Source organism: Argentina silus, assembly GCF_951799395.1.
Source record: "Argentina silus genome assembly, chromosome: 2".
Lineage (NCBI taxonomy): Eukaryota > Metazoa > Chordata > Actinopteri > Argentiniformes > Argentinidae > Argentina > Argentina silus.
Window position 1 is genome coordinate 21,710,687 of NC_139656.1, and position 14,077 is coordinate 21,724,763.

General features: G+C 40.8%; 1 protein-coding gene across 1 annotated transcript; it reads right to left on the bottom strand.

Annotated features, from left to right (window-relative positions):
- Window positions 1-66: 66 nt before the first annotated feature.
- On the bottom strand, window positions 67-13,638 carry stag2a (STAG2 cohesin complex component a). Its single transcript, XM_083692028.1, has 34 exons — window positions 13,450-13,638; window positions 12,110-12,256; window positions 11,781-11,859; window positions 11,415-11,573; window positions 11,212-11,308; window positions 11,026-11,102; window positions 10,513-10,717; window positions 10,186-10,337; window positions 9,950-10,023; window positions 9,019-9,142; window positions 8,686-8,784; window positions 8,515-8,594; window positions 8,200-8,307; window positions 7,810-7,918; window positions 7,585-7,702; window positions 7,350-7,453; window positions 7,087-7,179; window positions 6,861-6,950; window positions 6,530-6,733; window positions 6,323-6,393; window positions 6,044-6,131; window positions 5,607-5,687; window positions 5,328-5,420; window positions 4,949-5,120; window positions 4,613-4,752; window positions 4,417-4,518; window positions 4,041-4,189; window positions 3,669-3,797; window positions 3,369-3,574; window positions 2,699-2,927; window positions 2,435-2,545; window positions 2,215-2,341; window positions 2,024-2,101; window positions 67-1,741 (listed from the first exon to the last, which is right to left on the bottom strand). The coding sequence occupies exons 2-34, from the start codon at window positions 12,151-12,153 to the stop codon at window positions 1,718-1,720; spliced, it is 3,816 nt and encodes a 1,271-aa protein (XP_083548154.1). The 5' UTR covers window positions 12,154-12,256; window positions 13,450-13,638; the 3' UTR covers window positions 67-1,717.
- Between the last annotated feature and the right edge of the window lie 439 nt (window positions 13,639-14,077).

Genomic DNA, 14,077 nt, shown 5'->3' on the forward strand with positions numbered 1-14,077 from the left:
TGCATTCAACCAGTAATACTGCACTCACATAAACATTTACACAAAAAATCAGTTTGACACTTGTACTTCAAATCATCACACAATTGCAGGGGGTTTATTTTGTTCAAAAAGTTACTGTCTCCAGACATAAATACAAACCATAAATGGTACAGTGGACGCTTTGTAAATAGAATAAAAAACACAAATGTATATACACTTGAATATATATAATATATGTATGTGTGTATACATACACATATAGACGTATGCACACACTTTCAGCAGTTCAATGCAAAGACAACAGAAAGGAAAAGATTAAAATGACAGTATGAAGCCTACGTAAATTTTAAGTGGAACAACAACTATGCAGTTTAATGTTTTTTTCTCTTTTGTCTAACATTGCTACAATCTAAATAACGAAAATATTAAATCTGTTTCTCCGATTTGTAGTTTTGTATATATATTTGATGTAACATCTTGTTTTTGAAAATGGACAGGCTGTGTTTCAAGCTGTTGTGGCTGTATAAAACTATCATTTTTACACTATTCATGATTATGTCTTATTCCTCCCGAAAAGCTTGTTGGGGACCTGCGAACCAACCTATTATACAGATGTAAAGAAAAGTTATTCAAACAAGAATTATTAGAAAAGACAAACAAAACATAGCCATACAAATACAAATGTAATTTCTTATGCATAACTGCACATTAGTTAGGAGGTTAATTTCAACCAGTTTACATTCTATTGAACCTTTTCCTAAGTTGGATTTCAAATGAAATAAAACAGAGCAAATATAAAACGAGCACCAATTCACAATATATTACACATTTTTATAACTATAACATATAATTATATATTTAATTATATATAATAATATATTATGATACCTTGATAGCTAACCCAAACTCTAAAATGCTGTATTTTAGAAACATTCTATAACAAGCTTTCTCTTTACAGACAAAACACAGTGGTACAACAGAGAATATCTTGACAGCTTTCTTTTATACAAACCCTCTGCACAATATACTTTTGTACCACTCTTTAAAATCCACACCGCATTTAAATCAAACCTAAAAAATGATTCAGAATTCAAATTAAGTCTGTCAATTGGTCAAATGGCATTTGGGCATTTTCAGTTCACCAAGAGGTTTCACCTTAAACACTGGAAAAATAAACTGCAGGCCACATCCATTGTACACACCAGAAATTCCATTACAAAGGTAATTTTCTGTACTCTCTATGAGTAATAACATGATTATAAAGTACTGATTTACATCTGATTGTCATTACAAAATATCTATAAATCAAATAATTCTATAAGTTATAAAAGCAGAACAGATAAAACTCCCATGAAGATACCATGAAAAATACCATGACAGAGAATTCTGAGAACCCCGTGTTTCATATTTGCGCCAAGGCCTTCAAACAATATGAAGACATTTCACATTTTCTCTTACTGTATATATGTTTTAATATATGGCTACATGCCATGCTAGACTTTATAGTTTAAAAGTATGTCAGCCACTATGTATTTACATCGGACATACCCTGACCATTGATTGACAAAGGTAAAGGTGAAATTCAAACATGATGTCAAATGGGCAACCATTGCTGCCACACAAGAATTTAGTCCCATGAGCAAATCTTAAAACAATTCTCTACAGAGAATGCTTCTCGTCATCAAAAGGTTTTCTGTTACAACAAAGTGTCCCTCCTTGCAGATTTACCCAAATTGGCTTAGAACATTGAAACATTGAGGACCTAGAAAAAGAAAGAAAAAGTGTGAATTTCTTGTATGATACGGGAAATTGAATTCAGAAATAACAGTGAAAGTAATATCTGTGGTTAAAACTAAATAATTTCTATTGACAAACTTTAAACCACTAAACCTACGGCTTCCAACTTGTAAGTGTAGTGCCTCACCAGGCATTCAGATATGCACTGCCATTGTTCGTCTTATTGTTTTCTTGTATACCACATAACATTAAGTTACATTAAGTTCTGTTATGCTGAGTACTCTCAATATAATAAATCAATGCCCACCGAATCATCCATGATGGAAGATGGATCAAAGTAGTCTGGCTTCAGCTCCGATCTCTCTCTTCGATTTTTGGATGGGGGCTGAAAAATAACAGCTGAATCAGAACGAAGCATTGCCAAAGCAGCACAATACAAAAATACAATACTAATGAGAAAAATAAATCCCAAGTAAGAAGTCTTTAAGCTTATGTTACCAGATCAATATCCATAGTGTCAAAATCCATGCCCTCGTTGAGATCTTCCAAGCGGTCCTCTGATGACATCATCACATCCTCCACTATTGGCTCTTCATCGTCCTCCATGAGTCCTGAGCCTCGGCGGCTGGGGGTTCAAGGGGAACACATGGCTACATATTAGTCTAACGCACAACACTAGGGTTCTCACACACACGCACGCCGCAAAGTGCTGTCTTACATTGCATGCTGCATGTGGCTCCTCATCTTGGCGTACTGCATGCTGGCACGCTCCTGCTGCTGACGGGCCTCTTGCTGTTGTCTCTGTGCCAGCATCCAAGTCACCTGGGTACTGGGGACAGTGACAGACACACATTTCAGACATGCACTTTTCTTTTACCTGGTTTACATTCAAACAAATCTGGTGTGTCAAACACAGAGGGCAAAGTGGATTTGCTACATGGCAGATATGACAGGTCACATTGATGTTATTTTGAATCCGTACTTGTAGTCTATGGGGGTCTGGTGGTGGTGCTGCTGGGGGGGCATTGGCTGGTGCTGCTGCTCTGATGTCATGGCGTACACGCCCATGTAGCTCTCCTCTGGTCTAATCTTCTTGGGGTCCCTCAGTACGGTGGAGGTGAGGTGGGGCGAAGGCATCATCACTGGCGTTTGCACATTCTGCTCACGGTTCATCCACACAGCATCAGTGCTGCTGCAGCTGCTCTCCTCAGCTGAAATGGGAGGACATCGGTTAAATTGAGTTGTTTTACAAGCCCAAAAACACATTCTCTTCTAGGATAAAATGATGCTTCATCTTGACTATTTGGATATACATGTACTCTTTGTCCAATGATGTTGAGCTTTTAGCTCATCATACACTGCTCAGTTCTGTTGTGCTGTAGCAGAACCCTCTGTAAACAGACCATTATGAGAGATGTGTCATGCATGCTATGACAGTGTGACAGTCTATAGACAATTCGACCAAAAGCTTCACCTTGCTTGTCCAGTGAGATGTAATTATTTAAGAAAATGGATAATAGTTCATAATAATTGTTAACACAGCCCTATCTGTTCTTACATTACATCATCCTTAGCATTGTCTCTTCATCATTATCATCCATCATTTACTGTTCTCAGGTTGTCATGGCTTTTATTCTGTGCTAACCCCTCACCTTCAGGCAGTTTCCTCTTGCCGGTGCTGGCTGGCTTGGACTTCTTGCTCCTGACAGAGCCCCGGCTGCTGATGCCGCTGATGACAGACATGGTATCATCATCCCCTCCGGCCTGCAGGGAGTTCCTATAGGAGATGAGTGGGAGCCAGCAGTCCTCACGCTGTAGGGCCATTTGAAAGGTCATGAACCGCTCCAGGTAAAGGTGACTGCAGGGGCCAGAGGACCACAACTTAACAATCATCATCAAAGACATCCACTACTGATCTACTTAAACCTGAAGAGCAGCTGCCTTTGTCTTACACAGTCCTCTTGTCCTGTCGGAGCAGTTTAGAGGAGAACTCGCTCAGGATATCCAAAAAGGCAAGGTTGAGAGGAGTGTTTCCCTCTCCCTGGGGACTTGGCTCCTTAAAGGCAAACTCGATTCCATCCCTAAAGCAAATGTAGCACAAGAGAAGTCCAGGAATGAAAGGACACATTTTATCTTTCCACAAACCAATTTCCCTCTTTGGGACAATGAAGTTCACTACTACTACTTTTTGAGCTTCAAAAGCCAAAAACGAATCAGATGATAACAATGAGGTAATAAAAGTTGCATGTTAACAACTGAATCTTAAATCTTCAGGCTTATAGATGACTACTCACAGGGTGTTTGCCAATCAGCTCCAGACTTACTTATGTAACATGGCAATAGCCTCCCTGGTCTTCAGCTGATCCAGGCCAAAGGTCAGCGAGAAACGTCTGGCAAGTTCTTTTATACCACAGAAGGATGATGATGAGCGGTCAAAGTTGCACCCATGGTCAGATAACATCTCATTGAAGAGCTAGAAATGACAATTGTTGCTTTTAGCACCATCACCATGATTAACAGTCTCAATGGAAAAATAATTTGTCTTCAGAGACGATTATTGCCATATAACTAAGTTAAGAAACTGTCTTACACAAGAAACAGTTATAAAGAGAAAAACACATTGAGCAATTCAGAAGGTCATGAAGCAATGTCATAAAGTGTTCATTGAAATGTATACCTAAATGTTATGAAGGGTCTTACCTGCTGCAAACTCAGGATGAGAGTCTTGGCACACTGGATCTTGTCGATTTGTCTTGTTTTACTCATAGTTTCCTTGATGATATCTCCATAGTCGTTGTAGTACTAGAGGACAAAACAACATATTCAATCAAATGGAAACAGCAAAACAGGAGTGTTTCCTTTACAGAGATAAATTTGGAGGGATTCTCAGACGTACCCTCATGTACTGCTTGAATATGTCTGCTCCAGTGTTCATGTCCACCACATTGTAAATGATCAGTTTGCAGTACGCTGCTAGCAAGTTCCGCCTCTTGTGCAGGGCCTCTATTTTACTGGCTTCATCATCTTGCTGTCCATCTGGTAAATATCAAAAAACTTAAAATGACTAAATAGAACACCTTGCAAACCATCACCACACATTACACCGTCAATAGTGCATCAACTACACATGATGTTCGATGTGTTTTTGTGTTCATGGTGATAAAACACAGCCATTCTAAGGTGTGCTGTGTCTGGCAGTCATTGGGCTGTACTGTGTCCGGTGGGCTCGGACCTGTGCTGTTGTCATCGTCCTGGTCGATGAAAACTTGGTCCAGGATGAAGTTGAGCAGCTCCACCTGCAGGGAGGAGTCAGGCGTATAGATCAGAGCATCCAGCTGCTCCCGCCCCGACGACACAATCTGGTGACTGAAGATCATCAGCGCGTCACACAGAATGGTGAAGGCCTGAAACACAGCAGCAATACCTCAGCACACACTGAACAAACTTTGGCTCTATATTTGACAAAACATTTGGTTTCTTTTGAATACTTGATAACAGAGCACAAATATGTAGATACAAATTAACATTGTTCCATAATTCATAACATACAGCAACAAAACAGACAAATGAGAGGGCAAGTCCAGTCGATGTGATGTCGGTCAACAACTCACCTGCTCTTTGACTGTGGTGTTCACACTGGTTAAGTAGCGCTGACACATCAGACAGAAAGCCCTCATCTGTTTCCTCAGGGTCACCATATCCCCCTGAACGAGAACGAACACAGTGACACCAATTACAGGTGTACATTTGACCAACGGGTACATTTGACACCAATTACGGGTGTACATTTGACTTATTCTGTGGTTTCACTTGTTCATTTTTGAGGCAATCACATGTGTGCAGTATAGCAGCAATCATGGACAGTGAGTCACCAATAAATGTGAATGTACCTTTGCGGCGCTGCCCTCTGAGACCTTGGCTAGGTGCCACAGGATGATGTAGTGTGTGCACTGCATTGCATGAATGACAATCTGGGGAAAGAAGAGGACCACCAGATTAGTGATAGCAAACTGCGGTGGTGAGGGTGAATCATTGAGATTTGAAGGGGTTACAGGGTTAAGGTTTCAGGGGGTTAAAGTGTTAGGGTTTCAGGGGGTTAAAGGGTTAGGGTTTCAGGGGGTTAAAGGGTTAGGGTTTCAGAGAGTTACAGGGTTAGAGTTTCAGAGAGTTACAGGGTTAGGGTTTCAGAGAGTTACAGGGTTAGGGTTTCAGGGGGTTAAAGGGATAGGGTTTCAGAGAATTACATGGTTAGGGTTTCAGGGGGTTACAGGGTTAGGGTTTCAGGGGGTTACAGGGTTAGGGTTTCAGGGGGTTAGGGTTTAGGCACCTGCTCAGGCATATCCCCATTCTGGAGCCCTGTGTTCAGTAGCTTGTAGTTGCTGGTGAACAGGTCCCATTTGGAGAGGTCATGTGCACTGCAGAAGAGAAGAAATGCAATCTGGTCATATCATTCAATTTGATTTATCTGTTGCAACTGTTTTGACTCGAGTGAAATAAGGTAATTATTTAACGTCAGTTAATGTCAATCGTCAAGGTTAAATCAAGGTGATAGTGCGAGTCAGGATATTAAGCGGAAAGTAAATTTCAACCTTGCTCAAGGCCTTACTTATGGAAAGAGGTGATCCTCTTCAGTGTGGACAAAACCTGGTAGGCATCATCTTCATCTGGTTCCTCTCCCTGCATAAACAAGAACCTTACTTGTGAACACCTACAGCAGATAGCCATGTGACACTCAATTTACAGTCCTAATCTCACCACATCCAAATCTGATTGCAAAATCTGCCAGGGTCTCTGAATCACACAGACAGCCCACCTCCTGCAGAAAGTCCTCCAGGAGTCTGTTGAACTTGTCCACCAGCTCATCCAGTAGCTGGCTGCGGGCAATGTCCACCCTGTTGAAGATGGTGAACTCTTCGTTGCAGAGGGCGTGGTAGGTCATAGAGCAGGCCTCCAAAACATCAGTCTCTGTGTGCTTCTCCACAACGTCCCGGATTTGCCGCAGCAGAGACTCCAAGTGCTTCAGACAAAACAAGAGGGGAAATAGAACGTGAGGTTTCAAATGACATACAATTTACACACTCAATCTTCCTGTAACAATCTACCATGCAAGTTGTTGAGCATTCAATACCAGAGGATTCACAAACCTTTTCTAATCGACCTGTGGTGTAGATATCAAGATCGAAGAACTGCGGTAGCTGCAGTAAATTGGTCACCTTTTCGGCATCAACAGAGTACTGTGAAGAGAGGACACTGTAAGAGCAAGAAACTAAGGGTTGAGTGGCACAGCATCTATTCCAAGGGGCACACATTGCAGCACTACCTACTACCTAGATTGTGAAGTGAATACTGCATGTTATTTTGATGACTTACCTTAGCCAACAACAGAGGCAAAGCCACAGCGAAAATCTCAGTGATTCTCGTCCGGTCATCCAGCTGTGTTTTCTTCTCCTTTGCAGTCAGGACCTAAGATGGTATTCAGAAGAACACAATAATGTCCTTAAATAGGCATCTCAAAAAAGCTCAGCCATCTGAGTGAGTATTAAAACATTGTTTCTGAGAATAGAGCCTTGAGAGCTCACTAGTACTGGAGCTGACGTGTGAGGGGCTTACATTGGAGTATGCCAAGCACTCACCCTCTTCCCTGTGCCTCTGCCCACTGGAGGGTGGCACTCGCAGGCCTGGCGGATGGCACAGAGCATGATCTCAATCAGAGCCGTCTCCTGGCGGTCTGTTAGGGCTGAACAAGACAAAGACATGGGAGATGACAGTGTCAGTTTAAGATGAGGCAAATGTTATAGTCCCAGAAGGGAAATGTATCTTCATGTATCTTTATCTAACATTTTAATTAGCGAGAGTTTGTACTCTTACCCTCCTCCCCTGGCATGGGTTCATCCAGCAACAGGCTGATCATGCTCTCCCAGTCTTTGAGCAGCTCCCCTGCACATTCCCAAAGGCTGTCCACCAGGTAGGCCCCATGCTCATGGAGCTGCAAAAAGTTAGAAGTTATCACTATCGCAAACCTGGTGGGTCATAACAGATTATTCAGATTATCAACAACAGGTTTGGAGGCTGGTGTCGAGCACAAAGGCATACCTCACTCTCCAGGAAGAAGAAGACAGTGGTTTTAATGAGGTTGCCATTAAGGCTCTGCCTGCCTCTCCTAGGCATCCCCTCCTCCTCTGGACCTCGATGGCTGAAGAGCCTAGAGTCAGGGCAACACTAGAGTCAGGGCAACACTAGAGTCAGGGCAACAGGTCTATCTATTGTACACACACACACACACACACACTTGTTCAATATCACTGTAAACTGATCAGTAACAGTGCAAATGTGTATTCTGCAAAAGGCTGCAAGTTTAGTTTGGTAGGATCACCATTAGCTGTTGCTTGTTCTATATAAACATACCCCAAATAAGGGAGTAGATCACTGTTATGTAACATTGACCTTCCAATACAACATTAGATGACATCCAGAGAAGCTTACTTCTTGTAGAGAAACTCTCCTGCAGCCACAGCTACTGGTCGATGGGCTGAGTAGACCAGATGGTACACACTCTCACAGTCTTCTGCTGTGAGGACCTCATCACTGCTACTGTAACATGAAAATAACAAACATTCTCAGTGGGATTCACTAAGGGTCAAGAGTGCATCACTGAACACTTGTTTACCAACCATTCAAATGCTGAGAAATTCTATATAAAATTGTCAATTTCCATTGGTTTTCCTTGGATGGAATCTATCAGAGTAGTGCCATTTCAAGGGAACAACTATATATATTTTTGCAGACAAGGTTACTTACTGCAAGACAAGAGTCAGAAGTTTTATGGCTTGCACTGCAACATCGTACTCCTTGTCCAGAGTCATAGAGACAATGCGGTCCTGTCAATGACAGTAAAATTAACACCTGGCCAGCCACGACGATGTAATACATGTCCCAGTCAGTGGTGACATAATGAAGCTGCTCGCTAACCTTGAAGCGGCTGGTGAAGAGCTCCAGTCGAGTGTTGAGCTCACGGTTATAGTACAGGCCCTGGAGCGCAGTCAGGCACTTGAGCCGCACTTCGCCTTGCTGCAATCACAGGGAAGATGCTCAACCCACAACATTCAAACCTCAGCACTCTGGCATTTTTGACATTGACATTACACCAAACACTGATAATTATCTTATTTGAGGTATCACAAACAATGGTAACATCCTTTAAAACTTAGGAGACAATTACATTACTCAAAGGTCTTGCTGGAATCACATGGAGTGCGTCACTTAATGACAATGCGATTTTAAGTCAAATTAATTTGTCAGTACCTTATCATGCATGGTCCATCCAACATACTTCAGATAACTGTCATTGAGAAACGCATCGCTGTACAGCTTCATCCATACCCCGATCTCCTCAATGCAAACAGCCCGGATTTCAGCTATGGCATCGCTAAAGTAGAGAAAAGAAAAGTCAGTGTTTTGAGATTTTGAGATTCATACAATCCATAATGCACAATAATTTAATAATAAGTATTTCACATCATTAAGCAGGCAGCAATATTTGATTCTAAGAACATTGAAGGGGGGCAGCCAGAGCCAGTTTTAAAGGTCTACTCTGACTTGGGTCAGGTATCAGAATCACATGGTATACAATGAGCTGTTCTGCCTTCGCCTTTTGTTTAGCACAAGAGGGCGCCCAAGAGCCAAAAATCACCACAGTGAAAGATCTGAGTTTGCAGATCTGAAAGCTGTATGTCTTATATAGTACGCTGAAATCTCTGAAATGAAGTTGGTTTCCATACAGAAAAATTAACACCCTACTGAATGCACTGACAATTCTCTTTTCAGGTCCCCCATACATTTTTTTATAATAATAACATTAAAAAAAAATACATAAACATATAATAATAATAACAACATTAAAAAAATACATATACATATATATATAGAGAGAGAGAGAGAGAGAGAGAGAGAGAGAAGTTAGCGGCGTCCACACATTCAGTGCAACGTGAACATTTTGTCAGTGCATCATTTTCTTATTATTTTGAAAAGATTCTGATGTGCAGGAGCAAGAAATGTTCCCCTGTGTGACGGAATCTGAAAATAAATTATAAGAAAATCATGCGCTGACAAAATGTTCGTGATGCACTGCGGAAGTGTGTGTAGCATGCGATCTTCATGTATGTTCATCCATTCTTTAATTCACAACATCTAAAAAAACGATATTCCATCACAGACGATAAAAGACGATACATACCGATATCTGTGAACAAACACTCCTTTGAAAATTGCATTCATCATGTTTTCAATTTCATCTTGATTTTCTTGAAGCTGAAAAGAAGAGGCAAGAGTTTAACAATTTAAATTCTCCAGACTGGAAATGTTTGTAGTTTATGGCTGTCCATACAATAGTGGTAGAGAGGACACAGTTGATAGAACAGGTGGTGGTGAGGGATTCTGTCAGGTTATCAGGCACCATAAGAGCCCACTCACCTCTTTGCGCTTCTGTAACAGGAGTTCCAGCCTATCGTTGGCCCTCTTTGCAATGACCTTGTTCCTCTCTGTCTCGTACTGCCTTTGTGTGTTGTCCATGTTGATGCTAAGGTTCAGAGCCACGTTCACCAAGGCTGTCATCAACTTCATGGCTGGCAGACAACGATTCTCATTTGAGTTACATCTACACACTATTCTGCAGACTGGCCACCAAGGTATGCAGGTATATGCAATCAAGTCATCACAACATTAAAAGCTAAAATAAGTGCTTGCACAGTAGTAGTTTATGTGCTTCCACATTCTCCCAGTGTGCTGCTTGGTACTGACCTGCTAGTGTGCTGGTGTGCCTGAAGGCCCGGACCTGAGAGTCGGACAGGCCAGTGAGCAACGAGATGACTGTGTCCATCATGTACTCATCATAGATGATGCTGTACTGACACTGCCGCACCAGAACCCCAATGAACTCACAGAAACTTGACTTGAACTTCTTCCACAGCGGCCCTGCCATGGTTAATGGGTAGTCACCACTGTCCTATATGGGGGTCACAGAGAGAGAGAGAGAGAAGTTTAGATAAGCAGTATAAATTGGGGGGCATTCATGTTGACATTAACCGTATTCAAAGGCAAAATCCAAACCATATCTCAAGCTAAATAATTATTAATTAATACACTATGTTGGTCCCACACAGTGATTCCAGGAAATTAACTTTCTTTAAACATTCATTCCTGTACTCAGATCCCAGTAATACCATTAATTTGCATTAAGACATTTATTTCCATGTTTATTTTTATATGTCATTAAAATATGTCATTTTCATGTCATTAAAATGCAGACAGTACCTCATCAAACTCCTCTGTCATTTTCCTGATGATCTCAGAGTTTTGCATGTGTCTGAACATCTCAGCACTGACAGCACCTGAGGCAAAAATAACAAGAATTAAATGAAATCTTAGCTTGTTGACTAAGACGTGATGGACATCAACCAACCTTGAAATCTGCTCAGAGAAGCCACTGTGGACACCTACCTTTACAACCAGAGCACTGAATGAAGAAGTTGATCAAATCCAAGAGAGCGATGTCTCTGTCGTGCTTGTATGCCTCAATCCAGTCGTCAACGACAGACTAAAAGAGAATTTTTTTTTTTAAGCCATCACTTTAACATGAATTAAACACTTCATGCACTGAGAGATTAGTTTTTCAGAATGTCAAAACCTATACTTCCACCAACCTGTGTGGCACTCTTTCCCATTTTAACCACCTCGAACAGGGTCATATTCTCCATCCCATTCTCTTGATGGTGGCCATTGACCCGACCAAGGCCAACACCCTTCCCCCCTACCCCACCTTTGGCCCTCTCTCCAGGGACTTTCTTCCCCTTCTTAGCAGCCTATTGCAAAGATAAGAATAGTTGTTACACTGTGCAATAGTAAACATACCAACCAAAGCATGAAATATACAATGCAGTCATTGTCCATCCATGTGGTGGTGTATTTACTACTGACATACTTTCCCAGCTAAACCAATTTGGCAATCCTTGCATTAACAACTAGTACACTTGTAAAGCTCAACTGTAAATCTAAAGAAAAAGGCACACCTTTCCTTTCCCAATCTTCGCATTTTTGCTTTCTGGGTCATCAAAGTCTGTGTCAGAGGACAACTGTGTATCAGCCTCCCTGTTCCGAGCACAAAAAGAGGTATTTGCAAAAATTCACCCAAAATAATTTAGAAGACCTTCCTAAACAACTAAAAACAATGTTATTCTGCATCTTCAATGGCTGCTGTCTTTGAGGCGTTATCACTGTATAAGTAACATCTGTTGTAATAAACATTAGGAACTGCTATTCTCATCCATACACAAATACATTGAGATAATAGTGAAAAGCGTTAATGTTACTTTTCTCAAATAGGCTAAACAATACTTACTGAGGAAACTGAAACTCTGTTTGCAACTCTTGTGCTGCTATCATTTCTTTAACATTTTCTGGACCCACTCTAGTAAGTATGGATTTCTTCACCACAAGATCCACCCAAATGTAGCCTGGTAGTGTCTTCAGTTTAACCTGAAATATTCTAAAACAGATGAAGAGTTGGTTCAATTATGAAAATTAACAGACCGTCAAATAAGAAAATTGGAGTTCATGACACCAACCTCCATTTAAAGGTAATTGCATTTTTGAAAGGCTCAAAACTACTTAAAAGAGGAAGATGCGGTCATTGGGATAGTTTAATTACGTGCAAAGCCTACATGGGTCATTTCTAAATTCTATTGATTAGAACATATTTCAAACTGTCAAACTAAAAACAAGCACACTTGACTGTTTAATCATTATTCTTTTATTTTGTGCAATTTCTGCTACATTGGAAAATAATTTCCAGGACATGTAGGATCAATGTCCTAGACCTGACTGAGTTTGCTATCAGTAGTAGTAGCGTGGGTGATGGTAACACAGACTTTTGACAGCTTGGCAGCTGTCTACGAAAGCCATTCTCATATGTCAACAAACTCCTTGTTTGTGAGAGGCATGATCTCTATACTACAAGGCTTTTAAAAGATTGCATTTCCCTCCATTTTGAGGCCTACTCCATGTAAGGCCAGCTACAGACGTTCTTAAAATACTCCATCTTTGTTCATTGGTTGATGTCGGCGAATGCAAGGTTGGCTAATGTTAGCTAACTAGCATTCTGCGGCTGTCATTCATCTGAACTCCAAACAGTACAGAAAGCATGCAACCCACTACCGTTAGCTAGCTATCTTACTCAAGAATAAATATTGCAACTAATTCCGAGATATTCCAAGCCACAGTTGTTGGAAGGGTACAATCCTCTTCCGTGTAAACAATGTTTTGCGTCCTCCATCTTTGCCAGCTGCTACTTGCTAATTTAAGTTAGATTGATGTAGCTAAACAAGACCTTGCCCTCTCGGGGTTTGCCAGGATGTAGCTATGAGTACCTAGCTCAGCTGAATTCAACGAGCGCTACTACAGGCATATATCGGGCAATAACCATGTAGAATAATTCTTACAGCCAAGCGAAACGTCAATGGGTCGGGTGATGTAAAGCTAACTAGTAGCTAGCTAAATAGCCCACTAACTTGTAAGGCTATGTGCTAACACGGCTAACTTGAGAGATAATTACTACTTTTGAGCCCCATTCCTTGTTGAAATATTCATATTCCTACACATAGCTCGCAAGATATTTCCATAACATAATAGCGACATACAACGACAAACTCCCAGAATCTAATCCGCCATTTTATAACTTACCTCGTTGTTTAATAAACACTGCAGTCAATCATCAAAATAATTCAGATGTTGCACCACTGGAACGTCTATTAATTAGCAAATATATAATTGGCTTTTTATCACACTCGGAAATGATGACTTGGTCAATCTGATTCCGTAGAATTCTAGGGCTACTCTTTCTGTCTCTGCTACTAGCATTGCTCAGTTTGTTGTTTCGACAGACTCGTGTAGCAAATGCACCACCTGTCGGTAATATTGGACATGCACTTGACCGCAAGTTGCAACTTAATGTATACTCGAGAAATAATTACATAGTTGGTGTAAGTAATGCATTATTGCTCAAAAACAGATCTCTATGCACCTGAAATTACATTTTCATTCGTACAAATATGACAAGATGGAATCCATAGGAATAATTAACTGTCATTGACTTATTTGTAATAGACCTTTACAGTAGTAAAAGTTCCACCGGTAGCATGCACTTCCTAATTTCAGACAAAATACTGGTGAATATTGATAACTCATTGGATTTCTTCTTCTTCCTCCTTTGTGGTTGTTTGTATAATGCATACATATGAATAATCATTGACATGTGGGAGAAATAATATCACATGCACCTTCATGTTGGCCTAGTCTTTAAATCGTTGAT